Source organism: Mya arenaria, chromosome 6, assembly GCF_026914265.1.
Source record: "Mya arenaria isolate MELC-2E11 chromosome 6, ASM2691426v1".
NCBI classification, from domain to species: Eukaryota; Metazoa; Mollusca; class Bivalvia; order Myida; family Myidae; genus Mya; species Mya arenaria.
This window is the reverse complement of record NC_069127.1, coordinates 71,540,994-71,564,661: the sequence shown is the minus strand read 5'-3', so window position 1 is coordinate 71,564,661 and position 23,668 is coordinate 71,540,994. Positions and strand designations below refer to the sequence as shown.

General features: G+C 36.8%; 1 protein-coding gene across 1 annotated transcript; it reads left to right on the top strand.

Annotated features, from left to right (window-relative positions):
• The first annotated feature begins 10,337 nt into the window (after positions 1–10,337).
• LOC128238016 (transforming growth factor-beta-induced protein ig-h3-like) lies at positions 10,338–23,668 on the top strand. Its single transcript, XM_052953584.1, has 4 exons — positions 10,338–10,479; positions 12,013–12,753; positions 21,732–21,839; positions 22,917–23,668. The coding sequence occupies exons 1-4, from the start codon at positions 10,338–10,340 to the stop codon at positions 23,666–23,668; spliced, it is 1,743 nt and encodes a 580-aa protein (XP_052809544.1).

Below are 23,668 nucleotides of genomic sequence, written 5' to 3'. Positions count from 1 at the left end.
TTAGAATCAGTGACATTGACCTTGACCATGACTTTCGGAGCCCAAAACACAATTCCATGAATGATATCTCTTAAATCGTCATATATACCAAATTTTGTTGCAATATGTCGACCCTGACTAAAATAATTCAATACCAACCTTTTTCTATTAATAGTATCTTTGACCTTGACCTTGATTCTAGGGGCCCTAAAAGCAATCCCATGAAAGGTCCCTATTCACTCTTCCTATATACAAAGTCTGATCTTTATATGTCTAACCTAGCTTAAATTATTTAATAACATAGGGTAGTTTGATGTATCCCTCCCATTGGCCCGCCCGAACAATATTGCACGTCATTTATATAATTATCTTGTTTACCCTTTGTGAAAACCTGGTTAAAAATGAAATGTGCCTGTCAAAATAAATAAAAAGAAAAGAAAACAAGGGCCATTATTTGTATTTATGGTTTAAATGGACCTTATTGCAAGATGGTTTTCAATAATTGTGCGAAGTATAACGTTGATTAAATGAAGGGAATAGATGTTATTAATTAAAATACCAACTTTCCCTAAAACTTTAACCTGCCCTTAATCTTTAACCCAAGTTCCTAAGTCAATCAGGGGCCATAATTTGTAGAAATGATAACATGGAGTTATGTAACCTCATTGTGTGATGGCCTTGAACAATTGTGTGACGTATTAGGTGAATTGATTGAAGGGTTTGGGAATAATTAGTAAAAAACGTGTCCTAAAACTTAATCGGACGCCAACGCCGACGCCAACGCTGGGGCGAGTAGTAAAGCATCCTTATTCTTCGAAAAGTCGAGCTAAAAATCGACTTACTTGCATAACCAAGTAAGTCCAATGATACATCTTTAATGATTTTATCTTAATGAGATATTTGCAAAGACACAATTATTATGTTTGGTAGGTTTATAAATGGTTTTATTTGTAATTTCAAAGCACCATTGTTGAACAATGAAACAATCTATACTTTTAACACGATTTTCGCAGAAACGTGAAAAAAGACATGGACATATGGTAACATGGTAATAAGGTAGCATACAAATGTGGTAACATGGAAATAAGGTTCCATGGAACTAAGGTCTCATGGAACTAAAGTTCCATGGAAATAAGGTTATATGGAACTAAGGTTACATGGAATTAAGGTTACATGGAAATGAGGTAACAAGGAAATAAGGATACATGGCACTAAGGTCAGCTGGAAATGATGTAACATGGAAATAAGGTTCCATGGATCTAAGGTTACATGAAAATGAGGTTAGGTGGAAATAAGGTTACATGGGAATTAGGTAACATGGAAATAAGCTTACATGGGAATTAGGTAACATGGAAATAAGGTGACATGGAAATAAGGTTATATGGAATAAGGCGACAAAATGTTCACGAGAGCCTTAAACCGATGAACAATGGCCGATCGATCACAGAAGCTAACCAAGAACACTTCAACTGCGCTTTAAGATAAACCCAGACATGACAGCCATTTTATTTCTCTGCAGATTCTTATCAAATATCCGTAAACATTGAATTTTAACCGTAAACTATTAAAGTGACACTCTTATTCAAAATCAATACATACACATGTATAACAAGCATCCATTGTGACTGATAAATCTTTAATTACTTACTAATTAATACATTCATGAAAAATATTAACTACTGATTACAAGATTATTACCGTGTATTTGATAGCTGAAAACGCAAGAATATTAAATGATTGGTGATTGCTTAAAGATTAACTGTGATCTACTATTGTGTCATTAGGTAGAAATACCGTGTTTTCTGTGCCTTTCTTTCAAATTAAACTCGGTTTTCTTCATAAGAACCATTATTTTCGACATTTATTCATCCATTTTGGTTAATTAAAACAATTGTATTAATTGTGTTAAATCTTATTTGGGAGTAAGAGTGCATCTTTAAGGGTTCAAAACACTTACCCTATACAAATCAACGCTCTGTGAATTCAAGTGAAGTTGTCATTTATGTCTGCCTAACAGTAGTCGATTCCCGGCTTCCCTGTCATGGAAAATCACCGCCTAGCCGCAATCATCTCCGTACCTGGACATAGGCATCCGGAAGGTAAGAATACAAAACCACGAGTAATATCCATACACCATAAATATTTAGGCTAATGAATACTTAATATTCAGTATTTCCTTGGTTGATCAGTGTTAAAAGTGATTGTATCATGTGCAACAGTCGTGGTTCGATTCCCGGTTTGGCCTGCATTGCACACAAGTCGATGGTGAAAAAATATGGCTCAAGTTGTAGAGGGCAAGTTCGAAACCGCATTTAACTTTTATGGAAAAACAATCAAGCAAGCAGTAACACGTTTAGTCTCCAGTACAGATGTTTATTTCTATTGTATGTTCTTGAGAAATGTTTCCGCTTCCATAAAGTATTGTAACAAAATTCTCACACAGATCCTGCATTTGGTGATAGTATTAGTTCTGGTGGACATTTGCTGTAATGAGATGTCAATGAAAACGCTTTTAAAATGACAAGGCGGGGGACGAAAAACAGTTGGAAACTAATGCAGTATTAGCCAAAGTTTGAACAACTGAGTCATCGTTTTAACTTCTGTTTATTGACATTATATTTGAGTAAATGCAAGAACGAAAATCTTAAAATGCGATAATAATAGCATAGCTATCTTCGAAAATGCAGTTACCAACTAATGTTGCACTTAACCAAAGTTGGATGAGCTGATTTTCGCGTGATCTTTATATACTCTACCACGACAGCATAGTGATCTAGATCTGATAAGCGCTTGCGGAGGCAGCCCCGCTCATGAAAGTCTCTCTAAGCCACCTAGGTCCCTGTCGCTACCTGCACATAGAGTTCTGGAGAATATTCGGCTCAGATTTCTAAAAGGCGTCGAGCGCGTGTCCACCAAGGTTGGGCATAGAGGTATTCCACTTACAAGAAAACCCGAACAAGCGCTACCAAATCTAGACAACTGTACCATCGTAATAGTTAACATGAAAGTGAGGTAATTTAACTCATGGTAAGGTTGTGTTATAACCATCGAAAGAACGTATTAAAATTTAGTTAACAAGAAATGTCCACCAATATCTCGTGTATGCTTCGCATACGTGTGCTATATTATGGTTTTGAATCACAAAAGCCAACAAACGCTTTGTGAAATGTTTGCTTTAGAAATTGACAACTTATTTTTACTTATAAGCACATGGCTTAAAAAGGGCTGCACTAGCGCTGTAAAACGCTTACAGAAAAACACTACAGTATTTGAACAATGTAAATTAGTAAATATTCAACTTAGCTGGTTACTTCCATTGCCGCTTTATCCAAGTAAAATGCCAAAACTGCTGGTATTTAACATGTGTAATGTAAATGAATAAATTGTATAGGTTGACTTAATCTTAACTGATGGGACTACCCTCAAGGTATATAATACGCTAATGCAAAATACCTATAATATATTATTTCTAAATTGAAAGGTAAATTGAATGATTCGCACATTGGTTAAAATCGCTCACTCTTGGGTTATTGTGGTGATAATTGTTACACAGTGTGTTACATTCGTCTTAACAGTAGGAAATGACGTGTTTTCGCTACTTCACCAGCGGCGAATTTAATAACGTATTCCTTTTTATCAAAACCGTTTCTCCTTTGAAGAAAGTCTATGCCGTGATTATAGACAGTTGTATGTCAGAGTTCAGACTCCAGTGGCCAAAAGAAAAAAACTTTATTTCATTGCAAATTTCTTTCAAGTTGAATATTGATGATATAAGTTGCTAAAATATTTGTAACCATTTGACAAGATGTCATTCTATTTATTACATTTGCCTTGTTAACGCTGCACTCTCACAGATATACCATTTTTACAACTTTTTTATTTTTTTGTCTTGGAAAGAAGACATTTTTGGGTAAACATCTTCAAACCAATAATATAAGGTTGCTGACAAAAAATCAGACGGTTGTTTTTCATATTTCCGTTCGAAAATTAATGTTTTATGGCTTAAACCGTTACTAACGGTTTAAGAAATATGCATAAAAAACATCAATTTTTAAACTTAAATATACAAATCTGCTATCTAAATTTTTTGTCAGCAGTCTTATATAACTGGTTTCCATGGATTTTCGCTAAAATTTGCTCGTTCCAAGACAAACAATAAAAAAATTGTCAAAACGTTCAATCTGTGAGAGTGCAGCTTTAAATCTCAAAATGTGAAAATAGTTTCTTTGTGAGTATTTTCAAACAGTCCTTAATGCTGATAAGTCAATAAAAGAGACTAATAAAGTTATTGACATTGACAATTATTAACTTTTAATTTTGTAAAACGAAAAGAATTTAGTTGATTTGTTAAAATCTTATAGAAGTAATTTCCTTATCATAGACTCGAACTTGACACTGTTCGTAATCATGAGCCCAGATTTCGTTTAATTGCATGGTACAAAATGCATGGACAAATAATGTTAATACAGTCACAATTTGTGTAGGTGGACCCTTTAATGAATACAATTTCATGACCTTTAAAACTATATACACATTTTGTTCATATACTTTCGATATCAGAAGTAGCTTCATTTTCGGAAATTTAATGCATTCAACGGTACCATTTTTACATTTTATTTTTTTTTTGTCCTGGAAAGAGCAAATTTTTACGTAAGACGTTGCGTACGATATTGGCGTACATTAGCGTAACCGACGTTATTGTAATTTTTAACCGTTTTAACGTTACAAGAATTACTTAAGGTGTTTGGGTTACAGTTTTCATAAATAATGTTGGTTCGATATTTTAAGAAATATTTGATATGTGTGTACGTATAATGTTTATTCAACCTCTACATGAAAATAACATTACACAAACAAGAATGTATACTTACATATGTCAGTGTTCTACGTAAAAGTTCATACACAGATATACAATTTAATACAAACTATTGCACATTGTTTGTCTCATGCATTTAGATGTCTTGAAGATTACTAGCAGTTTGGATTATGTCCAAATGATCACACTCTGAAAGTTGAATATCTTTTTCGTCGGGCCGGCCTACAATGTATATAACTGCCTCGGCATAAACAATCGCTTTAAGCCTGTTAACAAGCGTGTACATGTGGGAAGACGTCTGTCCGTTCTTGTTGAAGTACAAGCCCTGTACTACCGAGCTGCCCTTCATGAAACGATTTCCCCACTGATCATCGGTATCCCTGGTTAGCACGTGGGTTGCCTAGGTGACCTGTGATGTAACGTGTATGAATTGGATAAACGATACAGTAGGGATATATTATCATGATATATTATCATATGTATATTATCATAATTTGGTATATCAATTAATATTTTACATGAATTTCATTCGCAGCAAAGAGAAACTGAAACAGAACAATTTCATTCCGCCATGTAGTGTATTATTTTAATAATATATGTATTGTATTGCATAACTTAGACATAATGCCATACTAATATTAACACAATTATTTGAATTATACTATGTATAGATTTGCAAATTAACAAACATTTGCTCTCAACCACGTTATGTTGTCAACTAATTAAATGTAACTATTTTAATCAAATACAAGTCATACCTTCAGTAGGTAATAGTCTTCTGTTTCGTCGTCGGCTATTACCGCCACTACATCGCCAACAGTCAGAATATCTGACAGAGATGCTTCCTCGTCGCCACACTCGTACGTAGCACTGAATTCACCTTCCGGTACATTCCCCACGTTAACTTTTTTACGTACAAACATCTTCAAACCAATGATATAAGATTGGTGACAAAAAATCAGACCGTAGTTTTTCATATTTCCGTTAGAAAATTAATGTTTAATGGAAAATGCATTAAACATCAATTTCTGAGCTTAAATATAAAAATCTGCGATCAAATTTTTGTCAGCAGTTTTATATAACTGGTTTCCATACATTTCGCAAATATTGGCTCGTTGCAAGGCAAAAAAAATAAAAATAAAAAAGTTGTCAAAATGTTCAATCTGAATTTACGAATTAATTATGCAAAAGTAGCCTCACAAACATCTTTTTTAAATAAAAAAGATACTATATATTGGTCCTGCTATATCATAAAAATAGCCATAGAGAATGCATTCATCCAAACACATATTTTAAGGTTAAAAATGGACCCAGTTATAAGGAAAGATGGCCATTTATTCTGTTATTTCACATGTATTATAAGATGCTTTTAAAAAAATGTACATACATCATTGGATACTTACTATCTAAAAATTTTAACGATGAAACAAATATATCGAGAGACGTAGTCTAGGTTACTATAATGAAAGCACGCCATTCCCTTTGAATGTCTAATGTCCATTGTCGTGACAGCAAGGCACTTTGTTTCCTTTCTTAATTGTATAATGTCCACTATATTGCAAGCGAGACATTCGAATTGTTATTTATTCTAATGTAAAAATAACTAGCACGACATTTCCAAACAATATAACTATGCTGAAAAACGAAAAGTTTAGGCCACAGTGCGGGGCCAATCCCGACCCCTGGAGCGCGTTTAAACAGACTTGTTAGAGGCCGATCAGATGGAGCGTTGTACGAAATACCTATATGCACTGTTATCCATACAAGGAGATGTTTGAAAGTAAGCTCATGTATGAGTTTATTCAAACTTTGAGGCTCGTAGCGGAGTCAAGCCTGGTTTTAAAACAGTTTATAGATATTCTATATCTGATGCCTTTTCCAAGGTTAAATGCTCTATACTTTTAGGTTGCAGACACAATTATTTTGAAGTTGGTTTCTAATAAAAATGAATAAAAAAACAACTTTATGTTGTACTTCTAACATTTTACGTATTACTTATGGCATAAGTGCGGCATTATATTTTAGCAATATCACATAGTCGGTAGTCAGTCACACAAGGAATGAAGTTTGTTTTATTCGTTTAATTAGAAATTACCCATTCAGCGTATTTATCTTTCATGGTTCGGAAAGATATGCTGACTTTCCACGACTGTCAAAAACCTTGTTTGAGATCATGAACATAAAACGATACATTGATAGATGGGGCGTAGCAGCCGTGTAACTAATCAATGGAGATCCGGGGCGTAGCAGTCTCCGTGTAACTAAGGAACGGAGTGCCGGGGCGTAACAGTCTCCGTGAAACTAAGGAAAGGAGATCCGGGGCGTAGCAGTCTCCGTGTAACTAAGGAACGGAGTGCCGGGGCGTAGCAGTCTCCGTGAAACTAAGGAAAGGAGATCCAGGGCGTAGCAGTCGCCTTTCAACTAATAAAAGGAATGCTGGGGCGTAACAGTCTACGTTCAACTTATAAAGGAAATGCTGGGGCGTAGCAGTCTCCGTTCAACTACGAAAATGAGTGCCGGGGCGTAGCAGTCACCGTGTTACTTAGGAAAGGAGGGCCGGGGTGTAGCAGGCTCCGTGCAAGTAAGGAAAGGAGTAGTGGAGTTTCTTTCGTTTGAAAAAGCTTCGTCTGACCTTTGGTCTTGAGAATTAAAGATGGAGAAATCAAAAGAAAACTTGATTTGGGCAAAAATGAATACAGAAGAAACAACTACAAATTACTCGTTCCGTTTGTGATTAAGGAACACCAATTCAATACAAAATGCCTGAATGTATATGAGAATCAGCTTAACCCCCTATACATCATGGCCAGGCAAATGCTCACAGAAGGAGTTACACTGGTGGGAACGAAGTAAATATTAATTATAGCATTAAAAGACAATCTCGTACGGCCTTGTAAATCTGAAAGAAAAATATAAAGTGTATTTTCAGGTCACATGTAACTAAGTTTCACAGGTTATATGAAACTAAAGGAGTTTATTTCCTACACGCCACGTTATTTGGACACAAGGTAAACGTTATGAAGGGGCATGCCTTTACCCTAAGTGGTGAGATAAAACAAAATAGGAGGAGTGGCCTTGACCATGAAAAAACACGAATCTAACTATTAGGAACATTTTTATTTTTATTTTTGGACACTAGCATTGTTTAAGATGATGACCTTCTAGATTTCATTTGCGTTCTCTTTTTTCCATGCTTGACCTTTTTTCGGCACATCGGCTGGACTACAGTAAGGCTATGGAACTACAAGTGCAATCCAATTAGAGCTCTATCCTAACATTTAACCAAGATCCCGTATAAGGGCAAACCACTGAACAAGAGACACAATGATATAATAAAAAATATCAAATAATCGTTCATGGTAAATGTTGGATAACCGCATTAACACGTCAGTGCAGACTAGACAAGAACTCACCAATGTTTAAACCGGTTGTGCGCACAACCTCACATCTCACACTCCATTTTTCATTAATAAGTGCAACATTAAAAATATAGACCTCATCGGAGTCAGCTAATCACGTACCCCAACGATTTTACGCCTGGGGTGGTATCCAATTAGCATAATTTAATATTAGGGTCATACATCATAGACCTCATCCACTCTATTTGTCAGTTATTAATAACAAGAAATGCGATCAGCTACATCGTTCTTAGATCCAATTAAAGTGACTCGCTCATGTCTCTGGACCATAATAAGTTTTCCCGATAATTCATCTGAAAACACTTATTTTATCATTATCTTAATCTATGAAATTGCAGAAAAAACAACAGTTATAGCATAATAAAAGTAGTTTGGTTTTAGTGGGGTTCGAACCCACGCCGGTTTAGTCAAGAGAAATAAGAAAACAGCCGGCTAATCCACACGGCCACCGGGACAGTAACATAATTGGTGGATATGTTGACCGGTTAACGATACATTGATAATGTCACGTCATTATGACAATCGATCAATCACGCAATACCACATCAAGTGTTTTAATCAAGATATAAACGCTAATGAAAATTGTCCTCTTCAAAGACGATATTTGAGCAAATATCAACATTTGCTGAAAGGTTCCAGCTTTCGGCGTTTTTGTTTTAACACTCCTTATGATTTGCCACACTTTATTTCGTAACTAAAAAATGTGCATTCTACAAGCCATGAGCGAGTTACTTTAAGACGAATATTGAATACCAGCCCAGAGCAGTCCGAACGTTCATGACTTTCGCACTTTTACATCGACTTATACAACAGTGGTCCTTTTAGTCGATGCCACATATGTCAAATCATGTGACACTTAACACACGATAAGTTCACTCGGGACTGTGAAAATATACTGACCAGTTATCAAATCAAGGGGCCAGTGTCAATTACTTAAGTTTACTACCATACAAGCCATGGTTTCTGAAATGTTTATGCTTTTGCCAATGTGTTGTTTTCCATCAAAAACAAATTAACTGGTGAAAACGCTTGCACTAAAAATTTTAATGCAAAACGATTTGTTTATCATTTGATTTGTGCAAAACAATTTCTAAATTTAAGTCTTCGGTTTAAGGGAAAGACTTTGGGATAAAAGCTGCACTCTCACAGATTTCCGTTTTCGACAATTGTTCTGTTCATTTTTATCTCAGTAACGCTAATTCCGGCTAATCTTCAGAGTAACCGACGTTATAGGCAGATTGAATATTAGTTGTTTCTTACCCAAGTCAAGTAAGAACACAAGCTGTGTATCGCTCATCTCTATTTCTATTGGCTAATAATTCTTCGCTAAACAATCAGTTTCCCCTAATGGTCAAACTGTCTTTCCAACCAAGATGCTGTTCAGACGAGGTGTGTTTAACATTCAGCTATTAGTTTGTACTGACATTTTAAAAAAAGACCCGCCCTTCCTCCTCCTGACTTAAGTTTGACATATGAATATATTTGCTTGTTTTATAAGTAATTGCTCAGAATACTATTAAAAGACGATGATTGTATTGCATTGTCCCCTTCTGCTGTTTTTGTTCGGATATGTTCAGTTATGCAATTGCCATTGGACCAACGCTTGACGCAAAACGGTCAAACCATGAGAGAGGAGCTTTAAAACAAGACAAGTTGTTCTGTGGCTTAGCAACCTTTTTTTATTCAAATATTTTTTTCAATAATGTATTGGTATAGAATAGCATCACTACGTATATATCTTTACATCGACAAACGTATGCACCGAAATGAAACAAGGCGACTCGTAAGTATGTGGCATGGTATGCCCCATCGGCTCAAACTATAGTGGTCATGTTTCAAGATATCATAAGGTCAATATATATCTCAAAGCTATGGCTTGACCATAGTTATAACATCACGTTATCAAACAATACGAGGCTTGTTTCTATAAAGTGAAAGAGTTGCGAAACGAATTTATGAAATTAAGGTTTTACATAAGAACACAACTTCCACATGGAATGGCATGAGGTTGATTAAAGGAACCAAGCTATATAAACCTCGAATGGAACGCATGGGGACACTACTGATTCAGACCTGAAGTAGGAGAAGTCTACTTACACATAGAGAGGAACAACTCCACAAAAATGCATCTCGCGTACTTCCTGTGTGTAATGGTAGGCCCAGCCTTCGGGGCTCTGACCGTGGACATCCTCGCTCACGATTCACGGTTTACAACCTTGGTAGATCTCGTTGTCAAGGCGGGACTCGTCAACACCCTAAATACCGGTAAGTGAATTATGTGTACAACTTTATACCTTAAACAAATGGGATTTATTAACGTTAATTGTCGAGATATATATATACGTATCCTCAGCACACATGACGTATACTTTATATTGGCAGAGTCAGTTCGCTAATCTTTTAAAGCAGAAGGAAATATTTTGCCCATGCTTGGTGACGTTACTTTACAACTTATTAGGGTACATGCATTTCTGAGTTCTTCAAAAACATCTATTACAAATTGCAAACCTTACCAGAATTTGCCATCGCACTCAACAATCAAATTTTAAACTATTAAAAAAGTCCTGATCTACAAGAAAACACGTCTTTGAGGATTTCACTGTTTTAAATGTGTGTTTTTTTGTAGTTGTTGGAATCACTTAATGACGATCCTATTTTTTTCTAAAATCACAAACTTATCATATACATGACAAATTATGAACAAAAATATCATGATTTAAAACTATTTCACGACTCCAACATAAATGACGCAACGTCATTGGTCCAGGACTGGTCACGCGGTGACCCAATATTTTTCCATATTGGGTCACCAAAATTATTTTGTACCAAAATGGCGTCTTTTTTCCGATTCCGATAAATGAAATGAAACATTTAACCAGGTTGTCGACGTGATATATACGTTACGGGGCTAGTAGATGACCAGATTTTGGATATACGGGCACAGGAAACCATATGGTTTCCTTTGCCCCGTATATCCCATATCGGGTCACCTACTAACCCCATAACTTATAAAATTATCGTTAAATATTGCATATGTACGAGATAAATAGAGCTTATTTTTTAACAAAATGTTCTTAGATTATTTAAAATTGTATAATGAATTTATTGAGACGAGGACACTGACTTCTTTTTTAATATATTTTATACATGTAGTAATTCAAATAAGTTAATACGGACGGTTCAGCCTTCTCTCAGATATGAAGTTAATGGAGTTTTATTCTTAACATTGATCAAATTGTACATCATATGTGTCTAAGTAGCTGATCTATGAAATATTAAAGATATTAACGCGTAATTGCCTGACCGTTAAGCATATTCCTGCTGCTAAGGAGATGGTGGCAGATGCATGGAAAATGATGGGACATTTTTATATGACAGTTTCCTGGCAATTAAAATAAGGTACAATGCCATTTGTAGACCAAAGAAATGTGTTTAAGCTTAAAATCTTCTAGATTTAATTGCTTTTTACTTTTTTCCCTGCCTCAGAATAGGTGTTTTCGGGGCTGCACTATAAGACTAAATATGTGGTGTTAGTGACATCAACTTATACCATGGACAGATTACGCTTTTAGAAAATGAATATTTGAATTAAATGATAATGTTTTCGTATTTATGGGAATTTCAGTTTTGGTTAACAATGAAAGGATTTCGAGTATCTTTTGTGGTTTGCGTGTAATTTACCTTATAAAATTACTTTCTCGGGAAATCATGTATACATAAAACAACAGAAAGTTTTAAGCCGTAGTTATGATAATCAAATTTTCAAAATCATTAAAGCTCGCGGTTTTTCTACTCCAGGAACCTACACCATCTTTGCTCCGACGAACGATGCGTTCAACGCTCTCCCGCCTGCCACTCTGAGCGGGCTGGCCAACGACGTCAACGCTTTGACGAACGTATTGAAATACCATGTCGTTCAGAATAAAATAATGAAGAGTAGCGCAAGTAACGAGCTCACCATTGCCACACTGAATGGCCAGAAAGTTCGTTTCAATATTTACAGCCACAACAACAAGGTGACGGTGCAGGGTTCAGAGGTCATAGAATTCGACAAGGTGGCCAGTAATGGCGTCATCCACGTTTTGAACAACGTCATGTTGCCACCAGAGGGCGATATCGTCGACATCGTAGCCAAAACGAGCGACGTCAGCACGCTTTTGAGCCTTGTACAGCAGGCCGGGATCGCCAGCGCTCTGAAAGGAGACGCCCTGACCGTCTTCGCTCCAACCAATGCTGCCTTTGCCCGCCTTCCATCCAGTGTTGTAAATAAGATCACGTCTAACACGGGGCTGCTGACCGAGATCCTTGAATACCACGTGGTGCCACACACTGAATATTCCCCCGGACTGTACAACCGCGAGTTCCTCCGGACGCTTGACAGGAACCATGACATCATCCAACTTCACACGGACTCCACTGGCGTCCGAGTGAACCGGAACGGTCACGTGACAAAGGCTAACATCGGTACCACCAATGGCGTCATTCACCTCATAGACCACGTCCTCATACCAGCGCGATACTATCTCACTCTTCTTGTTGGTAAAAAGTAAGGATGATGGCTCCCGTTTAGTGCGTGTTTTTAAAGAAAAGAAACATGATGAGTCAACAGACCGGACATGATTTTTTTCTTTCGCCTTTCAACTCTACTTTCCAGTATATGCATAAGGATTTTGTTACATGTTTGATTGTTGCAATAAACATATATTTTGAAGTTGTATTTTTTTTACTTTTTATAAATGTCCATTTACGTTATTCATAAAAAAGCGAATGTATGAAAACAGCATATGCCAACTGTATGAAACCAGTAGACCTTTGGTTTGGTTAGGTTAGCCGAAATGTTTATTGATTGTACAATATATATCTAATAGTAACAGTTGACAAAATAAAACTGCTTCCATGTTTGATCTAAATAAACAGATTTCAAATAACATACTACTATACAGATTTATACAATTTGCGGTCGATATTAATTTGATCAATGAAGCCGTCACTCACAAAAACAAGGAGTAGGTTTCAATAAAGGATTTTAGTTGTAATATCAATTACAATGTATCTTAAAGCAACTGTGCACCAGATGACCAATTTGCAACAAAAAAGGAAAATTGTCGAAAACTGACATAAACTTGGTATTTATGTGTACAATGCATTGAAACTTACTAAATGAAGTACCACATAGTTTGTTTACAATTTATTCAAGTTTAGCAGTTATTTCGTATTTTTTCATTAAAACAGTTTACTGGGTATGTCTACCAGGTAGAATTCATTCCTTATGCGTGATTGATTAGTCGATGTTATCACAAGTTAGGTATATAGCTTAAATATATCACTCGTTTGGAATAATCCTTTGTAGCTCAGTGGATACAGCGCTCGACTGCAAATTTTGCGACACGAATTCGAACCCGGTCTCCGACACAATTTTTTTTTTACATTTTGGTACTTTTTTACAATTATGATATCAAAGCGTAACACATTCTATTAAAGAATTGTCCTGAGATTCATTACAGAAAAAAACTTTTTTTAGTTCCAATCTGGTGTACAGTCCCTTTAAATCTCTATAAACCTCACTGTCATGTTATACAGAACATCAACATTGTGTTCGAACTATTTATTATGTTGTATTGTGCGAATGGTACAGCACCGGCTACTAGTGATAAGATCCCTTCCAGAGTTGGCTGGCTGGCCTTATCAAAAACTGTGATCCATAAAAAGGTGGAGGAATTAATGAAGGTTAAATGAATTCCAGTAAAACGTTACATCTCCCTTCTTAACAAACAAAATATATCAATACAATAATCATTACATATGTGAGTTGATATAGTATGTATAGATATTAGGGATGGCAACGAGTACCCGAGTACTCGATCGAACGTCCGAGTACTCGAGTACCAAATCACTACTCGAGTACTCGGAAAAAAATCAAAAACATCTATAAAAATCACCAAATACACGATTTACAGACAAAATATCAGATCTGATTAGTTGCCAAGAGGACAATTTACGGTCCCTCTGATCACCGCTGTGTACACAATTGACCTCAATCAATTAGTTGACAGTAGTTGTGATAGTTGCAAACTGTCAACAAAGGACCCTTATTTCAAATTAGCACTGATATCAATTAGCGAAGTTTTGATAGCGGTACTTTCACCTACACAATTCTTTTGTATACTAATTAGAGACCTTCCACCAAACAATGGATGCTAACGAGCGAAAGAATATCGACTGTTTACGAGAAATGATTTCTTAATGGGCGTATTTTAACTATTTTTGCAATGATTATCACAATTGATTGGTTGATATTTAAAATCAAGAATTATGAATATTAATGAGGTAAACAACAATTACACAGTACGAAAATCTATCATTTAAAAAAAAAAATGTAGAGTAAACAACTCAACAACTGAACTTCGTATTGAATTTCGTTCACTATTTTTATGTATGCTATTAATTTTCGTTCATTGTAATTCTGATTGTTGTTGTTCATTTCTGCAGTGCATACTTGTGTAATGAAACGAATAAGACAAATTAAAAGCCTGAAACAGCATTTGTTTTCTTTTTATATCATTTTTTGTTAAAATAGTAAAAATACGTAATGAAAGTTTACTTTAAAGGTGAAAATGACCAATAATACGACCAACGCACAATATACGTCATTAACGATACATGTATGCACAATCTTGTCTTTGCGAACACATATTCAATTTTTCCGAGTAATCGAGTACCCGAGTACTCGATCGAACGATCGTCCGAGTACTCGAGTATTAATTTTACTACTCGTTGCCATCCCTAATAGATATGTTCAGAGAGACTCCATATTAGGGTGGTGGCAGCAGGATTTGAATTCACTTGATTTCATCAGCAAATTAATTAAAGGTTGTCAGGCTAATTAAATCATCAAAAACTAAATAAGACAAGCAAAACAATAAGTTTGACTGCAAAATGAACATCACATGGATTCAATTACTTTTGGTTTTACGGCCGTTCCTGGCCGGGTTATGTACACATTGTGATTCATACATGGAGAGGAAGTATTGCCACGTAGTGTTATCATAATGTTTGATGTCATACGGGGAAAGTGATTGGCATATTGGCATTTCCTGGATTTCTGACCGTGGCAGGACTCATTGGTCTTTAACATATTCCGTCCGTTTCGGATGTATATAGACCCATCTAGGCACTGAACTTTAATTGACCTTTCACTACAATTGCTGGTTTCCAAGTTTTATTGTATTTTCTCCAAATGTTCAGGGCTCTAATGACCTTGCTTGTCTGTAATAATATTTCTTCCCCTTCTTTTTGCTACATTGAATACTCTTCCTGACTTAATAAGGAGATATCACCTTGGGCATGAGATTTCCTAGTTGTTGGGTTGGACAGAGCGCAATTGTCTGCCCATATTTAACTGCGCAGAGAAATAACCTGACTCAAGAGGAGAGGTCCGGACTTCGAATATAGGAACAGGCCTTGTTAACATTGCCTTTTTTAAAATGACACATATTTGTCAGCTTGCCCGTTTGGTTGATAAGGGAACTTTCATGAAGAATGGTCTGGTATTCTGAAATATCAATACATGGATCATACCCAGTCTCCTTAGCTTTTGGAAGAATTTTCTAACAAGTTGGCACATATCTCTCAGCTAGCCGGTTTGACTGACTGTGATAGGGGCTACTTGTCTGGTAATTGAAATAAACTTCGTTTCGAAATCAGCCTGAGAAGTACAGCAGTGACCACCTTTTGATATAACTTCACTTATTCCTCTTCTGGTCATTATGTCTTCCATGCTGTAAATGACCGTGGTGCTTCTTATATTGGGTAAATCCTTGTCATGACCTCAAAATACCTGCTGTAGTAATCCATTACCTGCAGATAATTCCTATCTTCCCAGGTTAATAGGTCAGTGCCTATAATATGCCATATATAATAAGGGATCGCAATTATAATTAATTGCTATTTTGGGTTTGAGTTTCGGTGCTTCAAACAGACGTTACATTTTAACACGAGACAGATAATATCAGCCGATATTCGTGGCCAAAACATAACATCCCGGGCCCGTATTTCTCAACTCCCATGTGACATGCGTGAATGAGCCATTAAATGCAAATAATCACATCACGGAAATTTCAAATGGCAATATCTGGGACGGACACAATTTTCTAGAGGTTGACCAACCTTGAGGTATTGTCTGTTTCAACAATACTTACGTTGCATCTTGACTGGTTTCGTCCTATTGGCATCCCGTCTTGCATTATAGTTGCTCTGAGACCAAACTTTGATGCATCAACTTGCAATGGTAATGACTTGCATTTTTTTTAAATAGCTAAACCTGATCCCGGCCTGTTTCACTTTGTCAAATACATCTCTTTGTGGAGATACCCAACATAATTTAACATCTTTAGACAGTAGTTGTCCCAAAGGGGCTCTTACATCTGCCAGGCTTGGGGCAAATCTGAACAGATAGTCTACAATACCTAATGCGGTTTTAAGTTCTGATAACTTTTTGGTAGCTTCATTTTCTGTATACTTCCGTCTTTGAGTGGGTGTTTTTCAAACTTCTGATGTGGGAAGGTGACCTAAGTAGTCTACGTTTGATACCCCGACCTCGAATTTGGTTTCGATAAAACGAATACCCGCATCATAAGGCCTCTGTAGATCTGCCTTTAAATTGGAGTCATGTTCCTTTCCAGATAGCCCATACATTTTATCATATCATTCACGATGACAGGCACACCACTAAGACCTTCAAGGCAAGGATCATTTTCTTGGACAGACAAATCACCACTTGACTTCAGACCAAAGAGATCTCGGACATATAGGTTCCTTCCATATATTGTGTTGAATCATAAAAGGAACGAGGATTCTCTCTCTCTCTCTCAAGTTGCAATGCACAATAACCTATCCAAACATATCAAGCTTTGTAAAATACTTTGCACATGAAAGCTGATGCAATATATCATCTTAAGTTCTGAAATGGTTATGTGGACGTTGAATAGCCTCATTGAAGTCACGCGGATCCGAACATATACGAATTTGACCATTGGCATTTTCGGTAACGACCATTGAACTAACCCAGTCAGTAGGTTTAATAAACTTTTTGATGACACATAATGACTACATGCGGAACAACTCCTCCTTGCCCTTTTGTATGCTTTAGGGGCCGTTCTTGGGGATGCATCCCCGGCTGGACTGTGGGGGTCAATGTGAATCTTGCCTTCATCAGCTAGCAGTCCAATGCCATCAATACCTTTTTGTATTCCTTTAATACAATTTCCTTAATGGGGGGGTCAAGTTGACCTGGGAATCTGACATAATTGTGTACATGAGATGTATCAGTTCAAAATCAAGGGTTGATTGGTGACTTTTTAAAGGATTTGAATGTGTGTCATCTATATGAACATCATCCTTTGTTGTGCCAGTTCCAGGATGAATACACCTTCAGGTAATGCACCCTTTTATATTACGTGTCATATGCTGAAGGCTTTGAATGTGGAGCTTCCAGAACTTACTTTATGCCAATGACTATGAAGGCTTTGTGAATGGCAAAACTTTACTCCGAGTATCAATCTTGAGCAGTACGGACACATCGGAAGGACCTACATGTACATTTAACTATGCAAATCCCTGTCCATTCCTAACAGTGGACTAAACGTTGTCACATGATATCCATGAAAGAAGGCGACAAATTATTTACATAAATACGTAATCATGTTGCTTCTTTGAGCTTTTCCACGTTTTCCTAATAATGACAATCATTAGACTTTCTCCCAGCGATAGTTTGTTTAACTTAGATTTGGAACCAAGTGTTATGCTGAACGTAAAGAAAATCGTGAATAATAATTCTTGCCCAAAATAGCTTATTTAGCTTTAAACGTCTACTTTCATACAAACGCGCCTTACTGAATGTTAATCCAACATTAATTTTAACGTGCGTCGACTGTTTCAAAGTGAGTGTCTGGTATTTTATCAACGACACCTACAACGTTACTTAAATGCAACTGTCGCTTTTTTCAGTATAAACGGTCTGTTTCAGCTAAGCGTGCGTACCAAACCATAATATATATATGGTATATATACTACAGCTTGCAAATCAAATGAGTGTTTAAAATTTATAATCGTGACTCATCAAATGCAATATTCGTCAAATTAGGGTGAACTTCAACGTAGCACATGGAACTAACTCTTGAGCTTTTAACCATGCAAAACGAATTCATACATGTTCATTGACACGTTCATGTTTTTGAGACGTACTTTTGGGGTCAAAAGTCTAAATATAGAGGTGCATTTATTATATAAAGGTTTACCTCTATATACAGAGCTGTAGTAAAATATATGAAGTAGAGGTGAAGACATGCACCTCTATTTCGTTTTATCAAAGAAGAGGTGTACCTCTTAATTAAGAGGTGCATCTTTGTTTAAATTAGAAGTGCACCGACACTTAAGAGGTCGATGTCTAAATATGAAGTTGCACATCCATTTAATTCTCAACTAGTAACAACTAATAACCTGGAGCCAAATGGTTCAACATACGTTTGGTTAAGTATATTTGCAAACAATTGTCAGATATTTCAGAACTTCATTAAAGTTAACAAGGTTGTAAATGTCATCATTGTAAACTTCCATTTTTTACAAATTTCACTTGACATTTTGTTGGTTACCCTCATTCCTTTACATCTTGCCATCTTGTACGAAATCCTCATCGCCTTTCTGGAATTTCCTTTGTCATATTGTAGGTTACCCTCACACATTTTCTCAAATTTCCCTTACCATCTTGTAGTTAACCCTCATCTCTTTTCTAAAATGTCCCGTGCCCTCTTGTAGGTAACCCCCACCCCTTTTCTCATATTCCCCTTGCCATCTTGTGGCTAACCCTCATCCCCTTTCTCACATTCCCCTTGCCATCTTGTAGGTAACCCCTACCTCTTTTCTCACATTTCCCTTGCCATCTTTTGGGTAACCCTCATCTTTTTTCACATTCCACTTCCCATCTTGAAGGTAACCCTCATCCCTTTTCTCACATTTAAGAAAGGAGTGCCGGGCGAAATAGTCTCTGTGCAACTAGGGAAAGGAGTCCCGAGGCGTAGCAGTCTCCGTATAACTAAGGAAATGAGTGCTAGGGCAAAGCAGTCTGTCGGGGCGTAGTAGCCTATCTTCATCTATGGAAAGGAGTTGTGGAAGTCCCTTAAGTTGGAATAAGCTTCTTATGACCTTTGGTTTTGGGATTTATAAAAGGAGGAAATAAAACAGCTCGACTATGGCAACACTGAACAAAAGACACAATAGCATCTTATTCGTACAGTTTGTAATTATGGTGACACCAATTTGATACAAAACGCCTGTGTGTGTAAGAGAGTGAGCTTAACCCTCACCACATTCAGATTAGCTTGTTACGAACGGTCTATGGTCAGACAAATGTATACAGTTGCATTTTCTTCATGTTTAAAGATGTCACTCATTGCAACGATCTACCATGAAATATGCAACATTTAAAGACAATCTTGTAAGGCCTTATGTGAATCTGTACAAACAATTGCATACTTTCAGGTCAAATATAACTAAATTTTAGCTTAAGGGTCATATGACACTAAAGGGAATAGCAGAAGTCCATTCTCTTTTCAAGCCATCTTGTTGGAACTGTCCATTATTTGGACACAAGGTAAACGTTGTGGAGGGGCATGCCTTAACCTTAAGTGGTAACGTAAAAGAATGGATGAGTGACCTTGACCTTAAAAAAATACATTTTGCACCAATCTTACTAGTGGGAACTTTTTATTTTATTTTTGAACACTAGAATTGTTCAAGATAACGAACTTTCATCATTTGTGTCCTATTTTTATTCCAAGCCGTGTTTGGCCTGTTTACGGTAGATTACAATAAAACAATGGAACTACAAGCACATGGCAAGTATCCTAACAATCAACCAAGATCCAGTATAAAGGCTAATCACATAACAAGGAGCACAAGCTACAATACAACACACATTAAACAAATATCAATAAAACGTCCATGTTAAATGTTGGGGTAACCGCATTGACACGTCAGTGAAAACTAGACAAGAACTCACAAACAAAAATTAACCGGTTCTGTGCGCACAACCTCACGCTCCCTATTCATTCATAAGTGCAACATTAAACATATAAAACTCATCTGAGTCAGCTTATCACCTATCCCAACGATTTTACGCCAGAGGTGGTATTCAATATGCAACTTTAGTTAATATTATGTCATACATCACTGACTTCATTCACTCTATTGGTGAGTTATTAATTTCAAAGTAATCCGACTAGCTACATCGTTCTTAGGTCCAATTAAGACCAATATTGAACTCCAGCAATGTAAATGATCATGACTTTCGCACTATCACATCAACTTATGCAACTGTGATCATTTTAGTCGATGCCACATATGTCAAATCATGTGACACTGACCTCACGATAAGTTCACTCACGACTGTGTCACTCTCATTGCCTTGTTATTCAACGTAGCATAGTTATCGAACCAAGGGACCAGTGTCTATGCTAATTATACAAACATTTAACCCATGGTTTCTGACATGTTCATGCTTTTGCGCATGTGTTGTTTTCCATCAAATACACATTAACTGGTAAAAATCCAGAATATAATGCAAAATCATATTTTCTGTCATTTAATTCTAAAGAAAATGTCCAAATTTCAGTGCTGTGCATAACAATTTCTTGATTTACGTCTTTGATATAGGGGAGACACTTCAGGATTAAAGACTTTTTGACAACTTTTGTAATTTTTTTTTGTCTCAGTAACAGCGGATATTTGTATAAATCCTTTTAATTCAATCTATCGATAATAGAACATATTTCAATTGTTTTGAAAAAGGCCGAATATTTAATATATTGAACGTTAATATGAACACTTGCGATCTGATTTTGTCAGCAGTCTTATATCCATAATATCAAGACATTTGCGGAAAACGGGCTAATTATGAGGCAAAAAAGTACGAACTTGTCAAAACGGACAATCCGTGAAAGAGGGGCTTTAAAACAAGACAAGTTGTTCTGTGGCTTTGCAACCGTTTTTCGTGGAAAGATTTTTTTTCAATGATATATTAGTATTGAATAATATCACGACGTATATATCATAATTTTGACATGCACGCATTTTAAGCATGCACAGAAATGAAACAGTGCGAGTCGTAAGTATGTGGCATGGTATGCGCATTGGCTCCAAACATAGTGGCCATGTTTCAAGATATCATAAGGTCAATATAAATCTCAAAAGCCATCGCTTGACTATAGTTATATCATCACGTTATCAAACAACACGAGGCTTGACTCTATAAGGTGAAAGAGTTACGAAACGAACTAAGGTTTTACATAACACAACTTGCACATGGAATAACATGAGTTTGATAGTAGAAACCAAGTTATATAAGCCCCGTAGGGAACGCATGGGGACACTACTGATTCAGATCTCAAGTAGGAGAAGTCTTCTTACAACTAATAGACCGACTACAAAAATGCATCTCGCGTACATCCTGTGTGTAATGGTAGGCCCAGCCTTCGGGGCTCTGACCGTGGACATCCTCACTCACGATTCACGGTTTACAACCTTGGTAGATCTCGTTGTCAAGGCGGGACTCGTCAACACCCTAAATACCGGTAAGTGAATTATACGTATAACTTTAAACCTTAAACAAATGGTGTTTTTTATATTTCACGTACATTTTAGATACATATTGAATACACGTATCCTCGGCATGCACATGACGTATATTTAATTTTAACAGACTCATTTCGCTGTTCTTTTTAAACCGAAAGAAATATTTTTCTCATGCTTGCTGACGTGATTTTACATTTTTTTTGGGTACATGCATCTTCAAAACATCTATTACAAATTGCAAACCTTATTAGGATTTGCCATCGCACTCAACAATCGAATTCTAAAATATTGGAAAAGTCTTGATCTACAAGAAAACACGTCTTTGAAGATTTCACTGCTATAAATGGAGTTTTTTTCTTCTTTTTGCAATGACTAAATGGCGATTCTTTTATATAAAAATACACATTCTAATTATATACATAACAAATAATTAACAAGACAATTTTTATATACAACTGTTTTATCGTAAAGAAGCTGATCTATGAAGTATTAAAGATATTAACGCGTATTTGCCTGACTGTACAGCAAATTACTGCTGCTAGTGAGATGGTGGCAGATGAATGGAAAATGATTTCAGACATTGCTTATTGAGTTTGGATTTTACAAGGGAGAAGACATACTTTTCTTACGAAGAAAATTGGACCTTAAGATATTTTTCTGTTACATGGCATGTCTTTGCCATTTTAAAATATGCTTAAGCTTAAAGCCTTCTAGATTTGGTTGCTTTTTACTTTTTTCTATTTTACTGCCTCAAAATAGGTGTTTTCGGGGCTGCACTATAAGACTAGATATGTGGTGTTAGTAACATCAACTTATACCATGGACAGACCACGCCTTTAGAAATGGCTATTTGAATAAAAAAGGAAAATGTTTTCGTGTATATGGGGATTACATTGTGGGGAAACAATGAAAGAATTTCGAGTATCATTAGTGGTTTGCACGTAATTTACTTTATAACATGAGCTTCCCGAGAACCGTTGTATGTATATAGCAGCAGACCGTTTTAGGCCATAGTTATGATCATCATAATTGCTACCATTTGAAATTAATAAAGCTTGATTTTATTTTAACTCCAGGAACCTACACCATCTTTGCTCCGACGAACGATGCGTTCAACGCTCTTCCGCCTGCCACTCTGAGCGGGCTGGCCAACGACGTCAACGCTTTGACGAACGTATTGAAATACCATGTCGTTCAGAATAAAATAATGAAGAGTAGCGCAAGTAACGAGCTCACCATTGCCACACTGAATGGCCAGAAAGTTCGTTTCAATATTTACAGCCACAACAACAAGGTGACGGTGCAGGGTTCAGAGGTCATAGAATTCGACAAGGTGGCCAGTAATGGCGTCATCCACGTTTTGAATAACGTCATGCTGCCACCAGAGGGCGATATCGTCGACATCGTAACCAAAACGAGCAACGTCAGCACGCTTTTGAGCCTTGTACAGCAGGCCGGGATCGCCAGCGCTCTGCAAGGAGACGCCCTGACCGTCTTCGCTCCAACCAATGCTGCCTTTGCCCGCCTTCCAAAGACTGTTGTAAACAAGCTCACGTCTAACACGGGACTGCTGACCGAGATCCTTGAATACCACGTGGTGCCACACACTGAATACTCCCCCGGACTGTACAACCGCGAGTTCCTCCGGACGCTTGACAGGAACCATGACATCATCCAACTTCACACGGACTCCACTGGCGTCCGAGTGAACCGGAACGGTCACGTGACAAAAGCTAACATCGGCACCACCAATGGCGTCATTCACCTCATAGACCACGTCCTCATACCAGCGCGATACTATCTCACTCTTCTTGTTGGTAAAAAGTAA